The sequence below is a fragment of the Lagenorhynchus albirostris genome, chromosome 17, assembly GCF_949774975.1.
Source record: "Lagenorhynchus albirostris chromosome 17, mLagAlb1.1, whole genome shotgun sequence".
Lineage (NCBI taxonomy): Eukaryota > Metazoa > Chordata > Mammalia > Artiodactyla > Delphinidae > Lagenorhynchus > Lagenorhynchus albirostris.
This window is the reverse complement of record NC_083111.1, coordinates 45,010,775-45,033,351: the sequence shown is the minus strand read 5'-3', so window position 1 is coordinate 45,033,351 and position 22,577 is coordinate 45,010,775. Positions and strand designations below refer to the sequence as shown.

The 22,577-nt window shown below is 32.5% G+C and overlaps 1 protein-coding gene across 10 annotated transcripts in view; it reads right to left on the bottom strand.

The window, feature by feature from the left end:
* The window catches only part of VPS13B (vacuolar protein sorting 13 homolog B), a 793,535-nt gene that overhangs the window by 656,695 nt on the left and 114,263 nt on the right, over positions 1 to 22,577 (bottom strand). For all 10 annotated transcript variants that reach the window (XM_060128467.1, XM_060128455.1, XM_060128456.1 and 7 more), the window contains exon 16: positions 21,483 to 21,607. In XM_060128467.1, the coding sequence (XP_059984450.1) occupies positions 21,483 to 21,607 (125 nt within the window). The remainder of the gene's footprint in view (positions 1 to 21,482; positions 21,608 to 22,577) is intronic.

The following is a 22,577-nucleotide window of genomic DNA, read 5'->3' as shown; positions in this document are numbered from 1 at the left end:
CTTAGTGGTGAAAGGCTGAAAGCTTTCTCTCCAAGATCAGGAAGAAGTTAAGTATTTTTCTCTTGCCATGCTATTCAACATTGCAGTAAAGGCTCTAGCCACGAAACAAGGCAAAAAAAATTTTTAAGGCATTCAGATTGTAGAAAAAGAAGTAAAACTATCACTACTCACAGATGACATGATCTCATACCTTGAAAACTATAAACACACACACACACCCCCCAATGAATGGAGCTAAAAACAAGTTCAACTAAGTTCCAAGATACAAGGTAACTACATGGAAATCAGTTTTATACCCATATACACTTAAAATGAACAATCTGACAAGGAAATTAAGAAAACTATTCCATCTATAATAGCAACAAAAAGAATAAAATACTTAGGAATAAGTATTTCACCAAAGAAGTGTAAGACTTTTACGTTGAAAACTACAAAGCACTGTTGAAAGAAATTAAAGAAGGGATTAAATAAATGGAAAGACATCCCATGTTTATTGATTGGAAAATTTAATACTGTTAAGATGACAGTACTCTCCAAATTCAGCTATAGGTTCAATACAATCCCTATCAAAATCCCATCTATTTTGAATAAATGATTAAACTAATCCTAAACTAATTAAATTCATATGGATTTACAAGGAATCTTGAATAGTCAAAACAATCCTGAAAAAGAAAAACAAAGTTGGAAGACTCATGCTTCCCAATTTCAAAACTTACTACAAAGGTACAGCAATCAAATACACATATAAATATAAATCAGTGCACTAGAGCTGAGAGTCTAGAAATAAACGCATACATCTATGATCAATGGACTTCTGACAAATGGTCAAGGCCAATAAGTGGGGAATGAACAGTCTTTTTAACAAATGGTTTTAGAACAACTGCATATTGAAATACAAAAGAATGAACTTAGACCCCTACCTCACACCATATACCAAAATTAACTCAAAATTGGTCAAAAAGCTAAAACCATAAAATCTTAGAAGGAAACATAAATGTAGTCTTCACAACCTTGGATTAAGGAACAATTTCTTAAATATGATACCAAAAACAAAAGCAACAAAAGGAAAAACAGATAAATGGGACTTCAAAATTTAAAACTTTTGTGTATCAAAGGAAACTATCCAGAAAGTGAAAACACAACACACAAAATGACAAAAAACATCTGCAAATCATATATCTACGAAGGGTCTAGTGCCTAGAATATGCAAAGAATTCCCACAACTCAACAGCAAAAAGATATACAGCCCAATTAAAAAATGCACATAAACAGTCATTTCTCCAAAGAATTTACACAAATGGCCAATAAGCACTTAAAAGAATGCTCAACATCATTAGGGAAATGAAAAGCAATACCACAAAGAGATACCACTTCACACCCACTAAGATAGACATAATAGGAGAAGAAAGAGAAAAAAAAAAGCAGAAAATAATGAGTCTTGGCAAGGATGGGGAGAAATTGGAACCTTCATACATTGGAGGTAGACGTATACAACAGTACAACCACTGTGTGTAACAATTTGGCAGTTCATCAAAAACGTAAATATAGCAATTATATTCTTAGGTATATACCCAAGAGAACTGAAAATGTTGTTCATACTGGAGCTCATATATGCATGTTCAAAGCAGCATTATTTTTATTAGCCAAAAAGTAGAAACAACCCAAACTTGCAACTGATAAATGCATAAACAGAATGTGGTATATCACTATAAAGTAGTTATTATTTGGCCATAAAAAGTAATGAAGTACTGATACATGCCACAACATGGAGAAACCTTGAAAACACGCTAAGTAAAAGAAGCTAGACAAAAAATGCCACATATTGTATGTGGCATTCTCCATCCAGAATCACAGATAGAGTCAGGGTTTTCTTTCTGGAGTTTTGAAAATACTCTGGAGTTAGATGGTGATGATGACTGCACAACAATGTGAATATACTAAAAACCAATGAATCGTACAGTTTAAAATAATTATAATAGTAAATTTATGCTATTTTATCTCAATTAAAATTTAAAACCTCCCTGAAGTATTCAGAACTCTGTTCCTAGGAACACTGGTCCAAGCAACTAACGACTGCCCTTTCTTACTCGAAAATAACAAAATAAAAACAAAACCCTGGGATCACCTGTCTCTCTTAATTAGCATGCCTCATAATTTAAATATACAGTTACACATTAACACATCTACCACCCTGTCCATACAGCTCTCAAATATTTAATAGCAATATGTGGCTCTACCTAGATTTACCGTTCAATCCACAAGCCTGGTCACATTTTGCCACAAAATCAAAGGATTGTAATAAATAGACAAGGAAATAAATATGCACTGAAGGGACTTCCCTGGCGGTCCAGTGGTTAAGACTCCACGCTTCCACTCAGGGGGCATGGGTTTGATCCCTGGTCGGGGAACTAAGATCCTACATGCTATGCAGTGAGGCCAAAAATCTTTTTTTAAATCTTTTTAAATAAATTTTTAAAATGCACTGAATAGAAGATTCCTTAAACCAAGCAGGTAAGATAACAGAGATCAAATGAGGCAGGAGAAAAAACAATACAATCTAATTCATAAATTTATATTTCATTATCATTACTGGTTCCTTTTGCTTTTCTAACATTGTGGCCATTCTTTACGTCACTTTCTTGTCTTTTATTACAGGTTTAAAAATTGAGTGGTGGTTCTCTTTCTACTATGTTCTCAAATTTCTGTTCAAAATTCTTGACCAAAACAAAAACAAAAACAAAAGCACAACAGTTTACCAGTAGTGATACTAAGTAAACAGAACAGACTTTATAGCATTTAGCATTTGCAAATAGCTGTAAATACCTACAATATAGCTGTAATACCTACAATACAAAACCTACAATATAAAAATGTATAATTAATCTAGCCACTTTATCTTTAGCCAGATATTCCTTGGTGTTTAGGAAGTCCTATGGTGTAGCAAGAGCCATGTTCTTGTAACTACAGCAATAATTACTTTTAAGGCAAAATTACAGTCAGGATTCTTTTCACAAGTGGGTCTTTACTTATTTCATAAAAACTTCAGCTACTGTATATGGTACTCTTTCAAGCCATCAAATGTCACATAAAATGATTCCCAAATGGATAACACAGACTTGAATAAAAACTTAAACATATGCAAATTCAAAAAGATTAATTTATTCTACATTTTAATACTGCTCAAGAGTAGGGGACAGTTCTCCCCTTCAGGTTCAATTTAATTTAACATCAAAGGAAATAACTCACTTTACAAAAGCCAGAATTCAACAATAAACAAGTAAATTATAGCATACACGTATGGCATGTTTTTGTGGTTTGTTTTATTTTCCAGCTATAACTGACTGCAAACAAAAGTACATTTTATTATACTTCTGTTTAATATTCCAGTAGCATTTGAACTAAAATAAACCATTTATAAATGATTTGGCAATAGATGGTAAATTATAGAATGTACCTGCTAGTATAACAATATCAATGAAGAGGGGTTTTTTCCTCTTTTGTTTTTGTCAATGCTGAGATATTTCCAACAGGTTAACTAGTATAGAAAATAATAAACACCTATGTATCCATTTCATCAAACCATACCATCATACTGTATTTGCCTCAGAAATTTTTTATCAATAGCTTTTACAACTTTAAGCTATTTGGGGGGCTCATTAAAAAGTCAATGAAAATAAACAATAAAAGTAAAATTTTCCTTGTGATTTATACCACTACAAATTTATTTAAACTCAGCTTAAAATAAAACAGCTCAATAAAATTCATACTAAAATTATCTAACAACTTCTGGACTTACCTCATGTTTTTGAAATATCACTAAACCTACATTTTAACAATTAAGTTGGTGAAAATAAAATAATTTATTTAACAAATGCCTATTTCATATATCCAGAAGTCCTAGTCTGAACATATGTTCATATTACAGAATAGGTTTAAAAAACTATCAATTCAAACATTACTCTCTAGGGAAAAATAAATCCTAATGTAACTAGCAGGATAAACAACTCATTAAAACTCAACTTGGACAAACTCCAGGATAAATTTAAGGAAATAGAAACAAGTAGGTCTTGATTGTGTAGTAACAAAGACTGAAAATGAATATGCCCTAATTAACAAACTTTAAAAGATTCTGTCTGTTCCATTTGCTGACAAATTACAATACGGAGCTGACAAAAGCTTTGGACCAATCTGGCACTGCTATAAAAAAAATTCTTCTTTTGAAATTTTAAATAAAAAACATGGAAGTCATTCTTATTCCTCAATGCAAAGGAACTAACTTAAACAATCCATTCACACTCACAGCAGTACTATAAAATTTTCGCCATACATACACTTCAGGAACAACCATCCATTCTTTTAAAATCAACACACCTCACAGCAACTGAAAGAATATCCTCAGCAACAGCTGGATCTAAAGATTTATACAGAGTCCCCAAATGCAAGGTCTGAATGTACAAATTGGTTCCAAAAATGTATTTTTGTTATTACTCATATCCTGTACAGTAAAATATGATTAGATCACTTTTTCCAAAATAAAATGAATACAAAACTCACTAACTCAACTGAGAAATGAAAGCAGTTTAAAAAACTAAGAAATGTGTATTTAGTTCTGCACACAACGACTCTTCAACTTATGCAATATATCAATACTCGTGGAAGGGGAAAAAAATTTTTGACCTAAATCGTAGGTAAAATGAAAGGTTAAAGCTCCTCTTTCCTCCTCCTGATCCCACTCCACTCCCCACAGATAACCACTTTTTATGAATTCAGCATACATACCTACAGACCTCTATTGATTTTATGTATTCATAGATACTTATAATTTTAATGGAGATATATATATATATTTAAAAGTCTACAGCCTGCTTTTTTTTTTTTTTTTTTTTTTTAGCGGTACGCGGGCCTCCCACTGCTGTGGCCTCTCCCGTTGTGGAGCACAGGCTCCGGACACGCAGGCTCAGCGGCCATGGCTCAGGGGCCCAGCCGCTCTGCGGCATGTGGGATCTTCCCGGACCGGGGCACGAACGAACCCGTGTCCTCTGCATCGGCAGGCAGACTCTCAACCACTGCGCCACCAGGGAAGCCCTACAGCCTGCTTTTTATGACTAAGCAATATGTCCTAGTGATCAAGATCTTTGTACATCAGTACATATTCTTCCACGTTGGTCTCTTTAATGCATGCTTCACATTTTGCTGTCTGAATCAAGATTTACATTCATAGGCAGTGTATCAGTGTATTGTTTTCTCAACATCCCTACAAGTATTAACTGTTATATTTATTTAATTACAATAATTTTAGCATTTGCAAATAGCTGTAAAATACAAATTATATCCTGCTGTGTTGAGACTTGAAAATATTTTATCATTTTTCAAATTTCTGAAGTAAATATTTGAACTTAAATATTAGATAACAAATGGACAGAAAAAATGAGAAGTAAAATTTGTCTATCACTAAAATAAAAATATAATGAATGTCTTGATTATTATAATATATAAAGTTCAAAATCTTACAATGAACTACAGGTGGTAGCAAACAAACTAAATAAAAAAGGAGGAAAATGTTATCTCTTCATTAATCTCATCATCTCCCAGACAAGTTATTCAATATAGACAGTTCGTCTACTTAAGTAAAAATGTTTACTCAGGAAAAGAGAGAGAGAGGAAGTGTGTTCATGCAATATATCTTATATATGTAATTAAAAACATTCAAATATTACCTTGAGAATTCTGATTAGGGAAATCACTAAAATTTTAGTTCAATTTCAGTAATTAATTAAAGTCATTGGTTTTTGCTTTGGCCAAGGGCACATTTTACATATATTATGTATGTAAAAAGAAGAAAAACTTGGTTATCAAAAGAGCATACAATCTAAAATCTAATCAATCAGACCACCAAAAAGCACAAAAATAGCTGAAAAAATTACCAAGTGCATGTCAATAAGTATTTACTTGTGCTTTCCATAGTTTCAAAGTTTTGAAGATAAATGTCTTCCACAGAAAAAGAGATGGTCCTTACTGAACTTAATGTAAAAAGAATGGAAAAAGCTATTAAATAATCACAAAAAACAGTGTAAAAATCACCTCTATGAAAACTACAGTGAAAAATAGGAAAAATAGCCCATTAAAGAAAATATTAGGGGGGCTTTCCTGGTGGCATAGTGGTTAAGAATCCGTCTGCCAATGCAGGGGATATGGGTTCAAGCCCTGGTCCAGGAAGTTCCCACATGCCACAGAGCAACTAAGTCCGTGCGCCACAACTACTGAGCCTGCCCTCTAGAGCCTACGAGCCACAACTACTGAGCCCACGTGCCACAAATATTGAAGCCTGCGTGCCTAGAGCCCAGGCTCTGCAACGAGAAGCCACCCACAATGAGAAGCCCATGCACCGCAACCAAGAGTAGGCCCCGCTCACTGCAACTAGAGGGAGCCCGCACGCAGCAACGAAGACACAACACAACCAAAAATAAAAATAAATAAAATAAATTTTTTTAAAAAAGAATATATTAGGAAGATGTGATCTAGTCAGAGAAAATATCAATTGGACCAATATCTGAGGAGTAAGTAAAAATTATTTAGGCTATTGATTACTGAGACAATATGGTGAAAGACTTGGTTGAAAAAGAAACAATGAAAAAGGCAAGGAGGTGGGAGGGGATAGAGAGGAAGATACTCAGATGAATCTAGACAGCCAAGAAGGGGCTAGACCATGGAGGACATCACTGAAAGTTTTAAAGATCTTAATCTTTACCACAAAAGCTATGAGAAGCAAAGTATTTTAGGCAGGAGAAGGACATAATTAGGGAAAGCAAAGACCATATCTTACTCATAATGGGACTCCAAGGCCTATGACACAACAATTCTCACATGATAGTTACCAAAAAATTATTTTTAAAACAAACAAATGTCTAATTAACCAGTTGAAACTTAAAAAGTGCTAAGTATTAACAAATTCATCTAGGAAACTGGAAATATTTTTTAAAGTTATAAATCATAATAAAGAATACAATCAAACCTATTATCAAGAACTTGCTAATAGCTACCAACATACTATTAATGGCTCCAATACCAACACTAAACTAGACCTCTGGAACAACTGAAACAAGTGATTTCATCTTTCTCGATCCACAGTATCATCTTCCCTAATCCTCCATTTCCATATCTATAAAAGAGATAATAATACATGACTTGTTTATTCCAAAGGTTGGTTGTGAGATTCAAATAAATCACTGTATGTAGTGGAATAAGTACAAAATGCTACACAAGAGTATTACAATGCTGTTCTTAGAGATTTTCTTCTTCTACTAACTATGCACTGTATGATCTTTTGAGCACAGGGACCTCCAATGATTATTTGTTCCTATATTTCAAGTTAGTATATCAAAAGAGATTAAATCATCAAACACAGGAAAGAAATTCAGAGGCAATTATTAAAAACAAAAACAACACTTAGCCTAAATTTAGTGATTTCTAACCAAGAGATTTCTCTTTTAATAAATACACTGTATACTAACAACTTAGAATTCTTTTGAATATACTCAAGTTTCAGTCCCCAAAAAATAATGAAACACAGATGTATTTAAAAGATATTGTCACTAATATAAGATGTTGTCATATTATATACTGACATCGAGACAGTACAAAATGTCTCCCACTGTTGTACATAGGTAAAACCAAATACTGAGGAAAGGCTACTATTAATATTATTCTTCTCATAGAAAGAGATGTAAGTCTTATAGTCATATTCTACGGTGCCGAAATTTAAATTTAAAGGCAATAATCTAAGAAGGAATTATAAATGTTCATTTGGCTACCACTAAACAATTTTACTAAGTTTAAAACTTTTAACAAGGGAAATAGATGGATCATAATTACCTATACAACTTTATACCCAACTGATCATAAAATTGCATGTTGAAAATACCAAATTTTCCAAAAGCAAAATCAAAGGAAACCTGTTCTCATTGGACCAACACTTTCCAGTTGTTAACATATGTTGCATGCTCTTTGTGCCCTTGCTAAAAGAATCAAAGGGAAAAATCTAACTAGTACAAAGATAAGTGCTATTTACTTGTAGCTGTGTTCTTCATGTCTTTTTTTTTTTTTTTTTAATCTCTGAATGTAATTTCAACACTGTGTAGCAGGGAGCAATCCTTGTGAAATAACTTAGGCAAGAATATTAGTAAACAATCATCAGGCTGTTAGCAGACAAGGTACACATAAGATTGTCTTAAAGGCCCAATCCTACTTCCTAACAAACTCCCCAGACTAGAGGCAGATTTGGGGCTCCTGGGCACTGGCCCAGATCAAGTGCTGGCACTTGACCGTGGAGATGAGGGCCCTTCCCCCTGGCTCCCTCTCGGCACTGTCCCCACATTCCTTTCTATGCCAATCAAACCCTTGCATTCTTCCATAAGACCAGAAAACAGAAACCCTTTGTCCTTAAGCTGAACAAACATTTTGATAGGAAGCCCTTAATTATTCATAAAGTCTTGGTATTTAGCCTTGCACTGACCTAGACATTAGAAGACCACCAGTGCCCTCTACTCACGCAGAAAATAAGACCTAGATGAGTCTCACAGAAAAACGACGGGCTCTCCACTCAGAAACCTTAGTTCGAATTTTTAAAGCTAGGAATTCATAGTTTAGTTCTTGGCGTCTGCATAACCTTGCATGTTTAGCGCTGGTTTGTTCACAGCTTGTTGGCAGGTGTCGCTTTTCTGCATTAAAAATGTTGCTCATCAAGTCATTTACCATTTTAAAGGAAAGCGTAGAAGAAGCTTCTGGTACTGCCATCAGAAACTCTCTGTTGAAGTTGCTCTTGGTTGAAATATTTTTTTAAAACCTGTGACCTCCCACAGTCGACTCTCTCCTCATAGGTGACTCCTCCCGCAGCTCCTGGCTTCTACTGCAAAAAGACGCTCTACTGAGTTGACGTCCACCATCCATTTAGGCCTCGCATGTGGGGTTCCTTTTAGAAGGACTCAGCTCTAGCTCAGTTCTGCAGGGGCCATGACTGACTCTTGAAAAACAAGCACCTCTGGTCGCCCGTGGTAGATGAATGACTCATTCCTACTGCAGACTTCTGCAGACTTCGTGTTTCTCTTTTTATACGAGCAGCTCCAGTCAGACTTTGACTTTTAGAAGTTGTTTACATATGAGACATACATAGTTGTTGTGGCCACCCAACTTCAAGGGACACATGTCAAGCTCTCCAAGGGTTTTGTTTGTTTGTTTGTTTTGTTTTTAAGAAATTTTTATGGCAGCCGTGGCAAGAAATCTCCGTGCTCTCCATTGGCTGCTTGAGTCCCACAGCTCAGATGCCAGGTGCCAGAGTGCTGCAATGCACCACACAGACAGGCTTCTTCGGCTTCAAACATTCCTGCAGGAATGCAGGGCAAAAGATGCATCCGCAGGGCAACTAGCTAACAAGCTGCCAGCCAGTCATGCCCTGGTCAGCCTACAAAAAGGGAATCGAGATAGGCCATTACCTTTATCTTGAGCCAACTGCCCTCACCAAAAGCTGACAAACTCCAGGGAGAGGAAAAGGAACTGAATGCAAGAGAGAAATTTTGGGGGTGATAGAAATGTTCCATATCTTGATTTTGATGATGGCTACATGACTACATACATCTGTCAAAAATCACTGAATTGTTGTCACATAAAATTGTTGAACTTTGTTGTATTTAAATTATAGTCTAATTTTAAAATGAAAATAATGTTACTGAAAACACTGGTATAATTAATATTATAAACCATTAAAGAGAACTTTATAAACCACATTCTACACAGCTCCAAAGTACTATGAAAGCTTGCTACAGTTATATGGTATTTTCAGGTGTAACAAGATCCCTAAGTATTTTTGTAATTTTTAAAACTACTCACAGGGAGTTTACGAGAATAAAATAAGAATACTTTGAGAAATAAATTAAGTATTAAAAATTAAGTATTCACCTTCAAATATTATTCCTCCAAAAAAATAGTTAAAAGAAAAAACATAGTGAAACTAAAAAGAAACTAACATCTAGAAATAGAAACTCCAAGAGCACTCATATATCTGAATGTTTGCATTTATCAGAGAGAATAAAAACGTAAGATATTCAAGAATGGTTCATTTAACTTATATTTCTCTTTAGATGCTAGAATCTATAAGAATAGTTGCTTTAGAATATTAGAGCTTCGCTTATTTAAAAAAAAGATGAACAAAAAAAGGAAACTGAGTTTGGGTAGTTTGCCTATCTTTTCTTCCTTAAACATTAATATGATTGACTACACCTGTTCTTTTTTGCTGTCCTCTTCAAAAGATAAGTTAACAGATTTTAAAATATTTATTAAATTAATTAAATTCTAATTTGGTTCATTTTAATTAACATTTATTGAAAGTCAACTATATGCTAGGTCCTGGGGCATAAATGCAGATGTGAAAAATAAAAATAGTCAAGATGCAAAAATCATAAAGTGCTATAATGACAAGACTAGGCATTTTCAAAGTGAGTTAATTTACCACAGATTAAAAAAAAAAAAAAAAGGACCTACTACCAGCTATTCATCTCCCTGAGAAAGACAGACAAGTCTGATACAGATTAAATTCTATATTTATGAGTTTTAATACCAATAATCACAGAGCAAGAAGGAGTCCAAACACCAACCCCACCTCTATAATTTCTCAAAAATTATGGCAAATGTTTATGTCTACTTGAGATTGAAGAAGGGGCTAATGACACAAAAGGATATTCTTAGAACACCACAGTTAACAGCAGCAACTGTAACAAGGTTTTAAAACCCCTCATCCAACTCTGTAATTTAAATCTCTCTGGATAACAGTAAGGACAGTTATTTGTAAGCCTCAATACATTTTACCTGGGTAAAGAAAGCAACATAGAGATGTAGCATAAAAGACAAGTTAGTTGCTGACAATGCTGTGTCAAGAATGATCTTCAAAAACATTATGGTAAGTGAAAAAAGCCAGAAACAGGATACCACATTTTGTATGATTCTATTTACATGACAGAAAAGATAAATATATGGAGAAAGAAAGAAGATTAGTGATGACCTAGGGCTGGAGATGGGGATTAAATGTAAATGGGTTAAGAGGGATCTTATTGGAGGGATGAAAATGTTCTAAAACTGATTTATGTTAACAGTTGCACCACTTGGTAAAGTCACTAGAAATCACTACACTCTACACGTGAAAAGGGTGAATTTTACATTATGTAAAGTATGCCTCAATAAAACTATAACATAAATACAAGTTAGCAAAGCTATTCCTATAAAATGATGTCTAAGGATGCGATCTTAATGCCAACTTGCAATACACTCTCTCATCAATGGTGGAAGGAACTGCTAATCTTGGGTCTGGATTCAAATAAACCTAAAATTGAATTCTAGCTTAACTATTTATAGATGTATTAGTATTCAGAAGCTAAGACAAAGATATGCATAAAATGTATATAATAGTATGTCTCTCATAACGTTACTATGAAGATTAAAGAGATAATGCATATAAGACTTAGCACTGCTTCTGGCACACATATGCTATTAATATTAAATCTATATTATTAAAATTCTCACAAATTTCTCACACATAAGTTGAAAAATAACTGTTCATGAGTTTTTCAAATATAAATTATATGCAAATTAGAAATACAAGTATTTCTCAATGAATACAGAAAGTAACTATCAGCATGAGCTGTGATGATGAAGTAATGATATTCTGAAAGTCCTGCCAGAAAAATTAATCTCAGTAATTTGTAGTCAAAGAATATATCTTCACATGAACATATTTATCTTAATACAATAAATAAAGCTTTTAATTAGAAGGACTTTATGGATTTTTGAGGTGTATTCACACTAAACATTATAATGTAGAAGAGTGGATGTTAAGAGTATAAAGCAAGGATACAATTTAAAAATATGTGCATTTTATAAATAGGTCTTAAAGGCCTTAAAATAAGTTAACCTCCATAAATACTGGAGACTGTGTACATGTTAAAATAACTGCTGAGAAATCAAATTTTTAGAAAAGCTTATATAAAGCTGGAAAATAAAAAACAGTATGTTTAATTTATTAATTCAACTAGTTTTCACTTATCTGTAGGAACCTATATTTCAGTTCCAATCACTGTTTGCTTTAATACTAATTAGATGGTTTTCACTTCAAACATAAATCATTAATAAAATTTAACAGAAAAATATTGAATAATGTTAAAATATTATGCAGTTAAAAACTATGTAAGCATCTCCTTCCAAGGCCCAAAACAGCAAAAAGGACAATTTTATAATTAGATTTTAAAAGACAATATACACTGCTTCTTAAAGCAGTTTTTCTCTCCTTAAAATTCCTTTAATTTATTGTGTATTCTCTGCTGACATGAGGGCAGGCATCTTGCCTATTTTGTTTATTGGTGCATCTCTAGCCAGGCCCTGCAGAGTGTATGGCATGCAGTGGGCATTCATCACCTATCTGTGGAATAGACCTCAATGAATAATAAAGAACAAGCTCAAGTATGCAAAAAGGCAGACAAACATAGTGGAAAACCTCCCTGGAGTTTCAAAAAAAAACTGTAACGGATTAGGGAACACTGTTCAAAAATTGAAGAAAATATGCATCCTGTCTATTCTGGTCAGCCTTCCCTGCTTTAATCAACATGATGAAGACACAAAAGAAGAATTAAGCATTTTAAAAAAGACAGTAGAAGACAAAAACAGTATGAGCAAAACAAAAAAAGATTCTAAGAAATATGCAAAGAAATGCTTGATTTATAATGAAAAAATGGCTACATTAACAAAATAGGGCAAGTCACACAACACAGAATCCCATAAGATGGAAGATTAAGTTACATTAAGTACAGAGCATCCAGCATGAGTCCACTGTTGTATGCCTGACCTGAGATTACAGTTCATATAAAAATACAGCACCTTAGTAAACAATATAAGTAAGACCTAACCATTTGCTACAAAGGGAGCTATTACAGTAAAAAAGAAAAAAAATTCAGCAAGTTATCCAAATCAAAAAAGAAAACTGTAATGAGAACAGTTTGCACTATGAACTGTCCAAATCAAATTTACCATATGATGTAATGGAGAAATTGATCAGATGGGCTATTTTCATTGTGATCATGTTTAACCATCTCTAACGTATAGGCTAATGAGATAAAATAAAGCACGCATATTTTGTTTCCTTTAAGGCTGTAAAATTTGGACTTACCCCACACTTAGGGTCTCACAAGATAGGACATTCTTGTGTGCTCAATCTAAAATTTCAGATGGGCAAAAAAATGTATTTTCTAAGGAAATTCAAAGATGACATACAAAATGAATGCATGAATTGAGTCAAAGACAAATGAAGACTGCTGTATGTCTCACTTTCAAACTTCCCTAAGCTTCTTTAAAAGATCTGTAAATTTTTAAGAACTGTACAGCTATTTGATTGGAATAGATGCCATTCACATATTTCGATAAGTTTGAATCTTACTTTGATGAAGAAATATTTGATTTGCCTCTCTTTCATTCACTTGATTCACCTATCTTTGAAACAGAAACCTGTATCTGCAATGTATGTCCATTTCAAGAGAATGTGACAGAGCAAAAAAGCAAACAATGCTGGATTTTTCAGAAACTAACATATGAATCCCAGTCTATCCTGAAATGTTTAGCTATGTGACTATACACAGATAAGTGTTCATATCTGCTTGTATTTGTTAAAACATATTCTCTATCATCAGATTGTTAAACTCAATGTTAATATCTATCACTAGAGAAATAATTTGTAATCAGAGTATGTGCCTTGGCTGAACTGATTTACCATTTGATAATACTTCAAAGAGCTATATTTCAATATTCTCTTTGATTTCAAATTGAATAGCAATGAGCACTAGGCCTATGATAGTATTTTTTTAATAAATAATACTCACGAAAATAATTTTGGATTCCTTTAGCACTACCTATTTTTTTAAAAAGTTTCCATAATTAATACATCTTATTGCTAATAAAAAAGGTGATGAAGCAAATATGCATATGGATTTCAAAACATGACATATATATATGTCCACCCAGAATGGGAACCATGAGGTATTTATAAATTCATGTTAAAAACAGGTACTAAGAACCCAACCTTCCTACTATTTCTAAAACCTTCTATGTCCTCCTAACCTATTCCGAATAAAAGAAAGTAATGAGGTGAATGGTCATTTGATTTAACTGTTCACTTGTTTCATTTGTTTTAATTTTTGTTTTATTTTGCAGTACTGAACTTGTCTATAACCTAAAGACTTATAAATTCCATATGTCAAGCACTACATCTACCTTTTGCAGAGCTTAACAGATATATAACTTTAAAACATGAGAAGAAAATTAAGCAGAAAAAGATCTCCCTATACCACAAAAAGTTACAAAATCATTTTGTAGAAAAACAATCTATTATAAGTAAGCCATCTCACAAACAGTAACAGCAAAAAATACTGTGAAGATAAACTTGTAAACAACCCAAAGAATTCTAACAAATTCATCTCTTTCTTCTCTTCCCCAAATTAAGTAGACCTATTCCAAATAAACACATTACCACGTTTTACTTGCTTAAGCTATACCAATTCTTAAGAAAAACTGTGTCAAATCTAAAAGTTAACATTTCAAACAAAAAGTAAATGATATAAAGGAGATAAACTCAGCTTCTGGCTTTGGAGTTAAAGTAGACAGACTTAACATTGAAAAGCAATGCAGTCCCACAGAATTGGATGAAAAATTTACGAAATCACATATATATAATAGAGGATTAATATACAGAATATATAAGGAACACCTTCAAATCAACAACAAAAACAATCCAATTTAAACATGGGCAAAGGACTTAAATATATGTTTCTCCAAAGATGATTATAAATGGCAATAAGCACTTGAAAAGATGGCGGAAGTAGGGGGTTGGGTGAAACAGGTAAAAGGGATTGAGAGGTACAAGCTTCCAGTCATAAAATAAATAAGTCATGGGGATATATATACAGTATAAGGTATATAATCAATAATAATGTAAAAACTTTGTATGGTAACATGGTCACTAGACTTACCATGATCATTTCATAATTTATTTAAATGCTGAATCACTATGTTGTGCATCTGAAACTAACATACTACTGTATGCAAACTATACTTCAAAAGAAACCAATAATCATTAGAGAAATGCAAATGAAAACCACAATGAGATATAATTCTATATTCAATAGCATGGCTATCATCAAAAAATGGAAAATAAGAGTTGGTAAGGAAGTGGAAAAACTGGAACCCTTGTGCACTGTTGATGGGAATGATGGTAGTCACTGTGAAAAACAGAATAGCAATTTCTCAAAAAATTAAACATAGAATTATCATATGATTCAGCAATTCTACTTCTAGGTATATACCCAAAAGAACTGAAAGAAGGGACTCGAACAGATTATTTGTACATTCATGTTCACAGCAGCATTATTCACAATAGCTAAAAGGTAGCAATAACCCAAATGTCCACTGATGCATAAATAAACAAAATGTGGTATTTACATACAATGAAATATTCAAACTTAAAAACGAATGAAAGGAAGGAAAGGAGGGGGGAAGGGGGAGGGGAAGACATTTTGATATATTCTATAGCATGGATGAATCTTGAAACTTTACACTAAATGAAATATGCCAAATACAAAAGAACAAATATTCAATGATTCCATTTACATGTGGCATCTAAAATAGTCAAATTCATAGGGACAGAAAGTAAAATAGTAGTTACCAGGAGCTGAAGGAAAGGAGGAATGGGAGTTATTGTTTTAATGGGTACAGAATATAAAATTTCTGGATAGTGGTAATATGAATAGTGGTAACAGCAGCACAACAACGTGAATGTACGTAATGCCACAGAACTTACACTTAAAAATGGTTAAAATGGTAAATTTTACCATGATAAAAATTAAAACAATAATAATTTTTAAAGCGGTGTGATACAGCTGAAGGAGCCCTGAATCAAGAAAATGAAAATCAAATCGAGGCACTGATATTAACTGTGTGCTCTTAACTAAGTAACTTGACCTCTCTGGGATTCAGTTTTTTCATCTTTGAAATGAGAAGATTGTAATAGATGATGTCGGTGTCTCTTTTCAGTTCAAAACATTCCATGAAATCATATTCCAGACGCCAGAAGAACCAAAGCTGAAAATCAGGCTGCTGCCACTCAAGTGGAGATAAGAGAACTAACATCTCAGTTAAATTTTACCAGTTTTAAGACATTCTGCTACAGAGAATGTGAATCTGAATCACAAAAGCAGACAGATGAAAATAAACACAGCTTTGGAAACAAGGAAATTAAAAAGATCTATCTCCAGGAACATTAAAAACACCCAACTCTATGTTCCTAAGGCCTCAAACTGGGCAGTTAAGCAAACACCATTTTCAGTCCTGTTGGGTGGGTTACTTATTCTCTGTTTGCTAATAAATATTATGGGCATTTTTTTTATACTTGAAGGGCCCAGCTTCCATTAAAGCTAAAAGTATTTACTCTGGTGTTACAGCAGAAAAATGGCTGCTTCAGTTTCCATTTCAGGGAGGCAAAAGGATCACCTCTCCCTATCAATACCATGAACCTACTAGCACCAAATCCTGTATTTCCCATTTAACACTGAACTCAAACACAGATTCCACAGAAGCATCTTCCTCCCACAAATAAACTGTTCAATAACTTCACTAGTCAAAACCAAGCTATCTGGCACTGTGCTAAGTAAGGAATGGATACTTAGATGGATCCCTTAATCTTGTAAAGAAATACGTGTTTTCCCACATTCCTATGAGTATGAAAATGGCTCATGACATAAATAAGCAATAATTATGAAAAAGAAGAAACATGAAACAGATTTTCATTCAATATGAGAAAGAGCTTTAGAGCTGCCCAACAATGAATCTGGCTGCCTCAGAAAGTAGCTAACTCCCTTTGAATAAAATGTTCAAGCCTTGGATAGATGACCATAAATCAAAGCTATGTCATAAAGTCTCAGAAATTGAGATAATACCTAAGATTCCACCTAACTCTAATAAACTTCAATTCCACGAGATTAGCAGCATAGTAATATCTATATACTATTAATTGCTACTAGGAGAATTCAGACTTACTAGCCGTACTATCATAACTAGCCTCTCTACACATGGAAATTCATATTTACTATAAGGCAAGAAAGTATATTGAGCTTTTCAAAGATGATTAACAAAAGATAATTTATATCTTCACTCCTTTCGGGTAAGGAAGGGATCAAGGACTTTGGAATCAAATAACCCTCCATGAGAATCCTTGTCCAGCCACTATGTGACTTTGGACAAGTTATGTAACCTCTCTCAGTTTTTTTAGTTTTATAAGAGGGAATATCACCTAACCTCACAGGGTTGTTATGAAAATTTTGTTAAACTAAGTGCCTAACACTGTATAAAAAAGTACAGTATTCTCTTTCAAATCCTACCCATTCTTTAATAACCTGCTTGAAAGTTACCTTCTCCATTTTCTCCATGACTTTCTAAGCCAAAGTAATTTTTCTCTGAACTTCCAAAATTTATTTATAAATAAGATCACATTTTTGAACCCTCAATTATAGGAGAAAGTGAACTTGAAACTATATTATGGTTGTAGTTTAACAGCCTGATCAGAAAGTAATGCGACTAATGAATATCTGATTAACTGGTTTAACTATTTTTAAGTGTTCATATTAAAAAGTGTAGACATCCTTATTTGTGTACAAGTCCAGGCCCAAAGTAGTCTTCCAAATTCCTCCCCCACTGTATCCCTTCACAGATCTAAATGGACTAACCCTGACTTTGTCCAGACAATATTGTCACCTAGAAGCCTCTACACCCTAACCAGCCTCTGAATACCCGGGTATCTAACTGATTCAGCCATTAAAGCCCAATTCCAATGCCACTTCTCTGAAGCCATTCCTGAGGTCCTAGAGAAATTCTCTAATTTTTTTAAACTAACAAGAAAGACATTCTGCTTAAGCCTCAATTTTGCAATTTAATGACAACTGTTTTCATCTGTGTCTGTGTCCTCCCCTACTAGACTGTAAGTCTTCCTGGTGAGGGGATATCTTTTACCCTCACTGCATTCTACTTTATTCTTTCCCCAATCCCAACACTTAGCAAAGTGCCCATCAAGACACAGAAAAATGAAAAATATTTAATGACATCTAATATCCCCTAATACAACTGAAGCATCTTAAGGGAAAGAAAAAATGGCAAAGGAATAAAAAAAGAAATTGACACAAACTTCAGGCACCTATTTTTAAATTAAAACTGCAGATCAAGAATGTGTAAATCGTCAATGTTCATGCAATATAACATTGTATAGTGACAAAGGCAAACTATCTGAAAACTACATTACACAGTATAGACGAATCTGACAAATTATTTTAAGTGACAGAACCAGTCAAAAAAGGAATATATGTTGTATGATTCCATTTATATTAAATCTAAGAATATATGCTATTAGATACCAGGATAATGATTAACACTAGAGGAGGATGAAAGAGAGAGGCTTTTGGGATGCTGATAATATTCTGTTTCTTGATCTTGCAGCTGGTTACCAAGCATTCAGTTCAGTTATGAAACATCATAATATACATACTTTTCTATAAGATATTAATATTTAAATCAGAAATTTTGAAAGAATTGAAATGTTTATCATTTCTCTGTTTTGAAAAAAATGTTAAGGCCAAGAATATATCTAAAAGCCTAAAAGCATTATAACTGTAGAAATTTATAATATAACTATGGACAGTAGACCAATGCTTAATTCTGCTAGCAAAAACAATGCTATCATACTTTATTGTCCTTTAACCAACCATTTACTGTCCTTTTTTAAACATCTCATACCAAAAAAAGAGTCAAGTTAAAATTTAAATTAATTGCTCAAGATTTATGTCATTAATTATTATTTGTCACTGCTTTTCTCACCACACCCTACACATTTCAGTCCTGTTCGAAGGAACTAAAACAGCTAAAGTTAACCTGATATAAAAAAATGAAAAAAAATTTTTTGAAAAGTTTATTTTTTTATGTTTGAAAACTATGTAATATAGAATGAAAGATACAATGTAACCAAAATATTTTGAAAAAAATAAAATCTAAGAAACTGGAGTTTTGTAATAGCTTGCTCATTCAGGTTAAAATATATTAACATGAACATTTAAATGGGAGAGAAATAACTTTTTTTAAATGTTACTTAAGCCACACATTTTAAAAATTACCAAACCTGATTAAATTAAATATTATTTGTTTGCAGCTTCACATATAATTAATATCTCAATTTAGAAATATTTTAAAACAAAAATTATACACTATTTTGCTGATTTAAGTAAAATCTAGATTTTCATTACTAACTCAAACGTACCAACTAAAAAATTTTCAATGTGCTATAAAATGCCTTTGTTTCAAATGCTGTGGCCTGTAGTAAATATGCTCTTCTCATTACAGCATGAAATATAAACACAGCTTCATAAATGTGCTTTAAGAGACTCTGAAATGTGAATTTTAAAAGTCCAAATGAAACAGCTTGTATAATTTGAGGAAGGGAGAGACCATGAATGGGGACAGAGCTGACATAATCCTCACTCACTGCAACAGTTAAATAGAATTCTCAGTTCTCATATGATTTCTATTTAATTCAAGTATTATATGATGTATTTTATCTGGTATTTTATTCATTTCATTTAACTAAGATACATCTCAATTTATTGAGTTTTGTACTGATTACTTTCAATTTAGAGCTGCTAAGAATAATTATAGTTTACTTTGTATTTGCTAAGGAAAACAATTTAAAGAAACTATTTCAAAACAACATACTTCTGTAAAGCATAGCAAAAATACCACTGAAATAATGTAGAAGTGGTCTTAACTACAAAAAAAGAAAATCACATCCAAATAAATATTAGCATTCTGTGATCTCATGCTTTTAGTATTTAATTGGAATATTTTCATTTAGATGTCAGCAGATATATTTTAAACCAAATTTGGCAATATTTAGAGTAAGCCTTACACATCCTTGACATAAGTCTTACCTATTTAAATATTCAACTTTTTTCATAAAAAGGCTATAATTCACTTTGGAAATTTTGGCTGTTTTATTTTTAAAAAGAACTTAACTGTTTCCCACGGTGAACTGCATTGTATCTAATAAACTTTTAGGGTCATGAGTGATAAATAAATCAACAGATACAAATATCTATTAAAGTTGATATTGACTTATCAACTGGTAAGTCATGGTATTTTGTAATAGATCAGAATATAATACTTGGCTCAAATGCAACATGTAAACAATAATAAAAAGTTGAAAAGTGAATCTCTACACAGCGTAAGTGCCATATGAGGACTATGGATGACTAAGGACAAAATTAAACTTATCAAGAGAAATTAAGAATAAAGTAATTTAACAGTGATTTCACTTTATAGAAGAACTGGTTCCAAGACTGAATTAACTTCAAGTTCTATATTTTTTTAATTTTCTGAATCAACAGGCAAATTTCTTTGAAAATGTTAGCATTTACTTCACAAATTTCATTTTAAAAGTTATATATTATTAAAGGAACTATATTTTTAACAAATGAAGTACTTTAGATAAAGAAGTCAAATCTATTTTCTGAAAGTTATGTTGCTTTTCATAAATAACTAATGAAAATACATCCTACAAAAATAAGCTTAATACTAATTAGGAGGAAAAAGCAAAGATGTATTCCCAATAATTGAAATGATCCAAATTTTAAAATACAGAAATATTTCACTAGAATATAATTTCATTTATTTAAATCTTATTTCATACACTTAAACAATTATTTCTTTAATATTAAAAACACTGCTTTCAACTAAAAGAAAAAGGTATGATTAGTAACTATTGACTCTCTTTTTATAAATCTCTTTTAATTCAGGAAGAATGACCTCCAAATAAAGGAATCCAATACTAAATGAAAGTAAGGGCTAAAATCAGTTTCTGCCCAAATGCAGAGTGACTGTAAACAGACATGTCAAATATACTAAATCTATGTCATGGATATACTTTACTCAGTGGTTAGGAATACACATGAAATTGTTACTTAGTTGAAAAATACTTTGGCCTTGATATTATTTGCAACTTATTAAAAAATCTTTGTAACCTCTCAAAAAAGAAAAAGAAAAAAAATAATAAAGTACTTGCCCTGGAGTTCCTATACAATGTGAAAAAGCAACATTTTACTATAGCTGCGATATGGATTGATAGTTATTACCCCAACAACAGTTATCACCACCACAAATACTATAACCTAATAGATTTCAGATATTTAAAAGAGATTTTTAACATCTCAGTAAAAAAAAGATACATGAAGTATTAACTTCACATATTTTTCTAAGGTTTTATATAAAACTAACACACTGGCATAAGACAGATACGATTGGGTTTTTTCCCCTCCTAAGATAATAAGTGAAAATTACCATAAACCATACTTTAACACAATACTTACCAGCATGTGGACAGTTTCAGAAGTTTACCATAAAGAGCAGTGCTGAAAGAGGGAATAATCGGTACAGGTATGCAGTAAGATCCCCTACAATCCAAAGAGGTCAGTCCTGCCTGGAAACCAAATATCTGCAACAAAAAGAAAAGATCCAAATGTTCACAGAGACAAAGTTTTAGTAAGCACAGGATGAAATACGTCAGTTTCAATTTGCTCTACAACAGCTGCACACTAAATATGTTCTGATGTCTTTTTCCACTTCCCAAACATCAACATTTTCTTCTATTAAATCTGACATTAACTAAGTCAGAATTAAGAAATTTAAATACACAATATTTCTTTCATATCCCTGCAAGATTACTCTTCTTTTGACCAATTTTAGGTTTCACATTTTATTTCTATACATAACTCTCATTTAGCATTTTATTGTCTGCTACAATGCACATATTCTCTGTTAAACTGACTACATTGTGCACATCACAGATATTGTTAATAAATCATTGTTATATCATTTTATTCCTAAAAGAATATTAACTACAACAAAAACAATCTTAGAAAGTATTTTGCCTTCAACTTACAGTATGCACACACAAAAAGGATATCCAAACATATCCTAAATAATGTTACATCTTTTCCCTTTCTTTTGTGAAAATAATGGTAGGGCTGAGGTTTTTCACCTCAGGTAATTTGGTACATGGCATAAATTACTCTTTATAAGTTTATTCTTAAAACTAGCATGTCACACTCAAAAATTTTATAAGCATTCCCTGAAATTCCTGAAAACTACATTTGCCTTAATAGGAAGAATCAATGTAACATCACATTTTACACAAAACGTTGCAGAGAACTGAATATATTTCTTCTTCCATTATTTTCAATAAAGTAAATGTCTCAAACAGGAAACACTGACACACAGAGATACAAAACAAAGAGTTACTGTTTTCCAACAACATGCAAAAGCCGTTTAACCCCAACATTTGTTTCATTATTATTTTTTATTCCTTGGGTTTATAAAGCACTAACTTTCTTATCTCTAGGATTAATATTAGCTGCTAAATTCTACAGTGAAACATGTTTAAAATATACCTCAGTAACTAATTT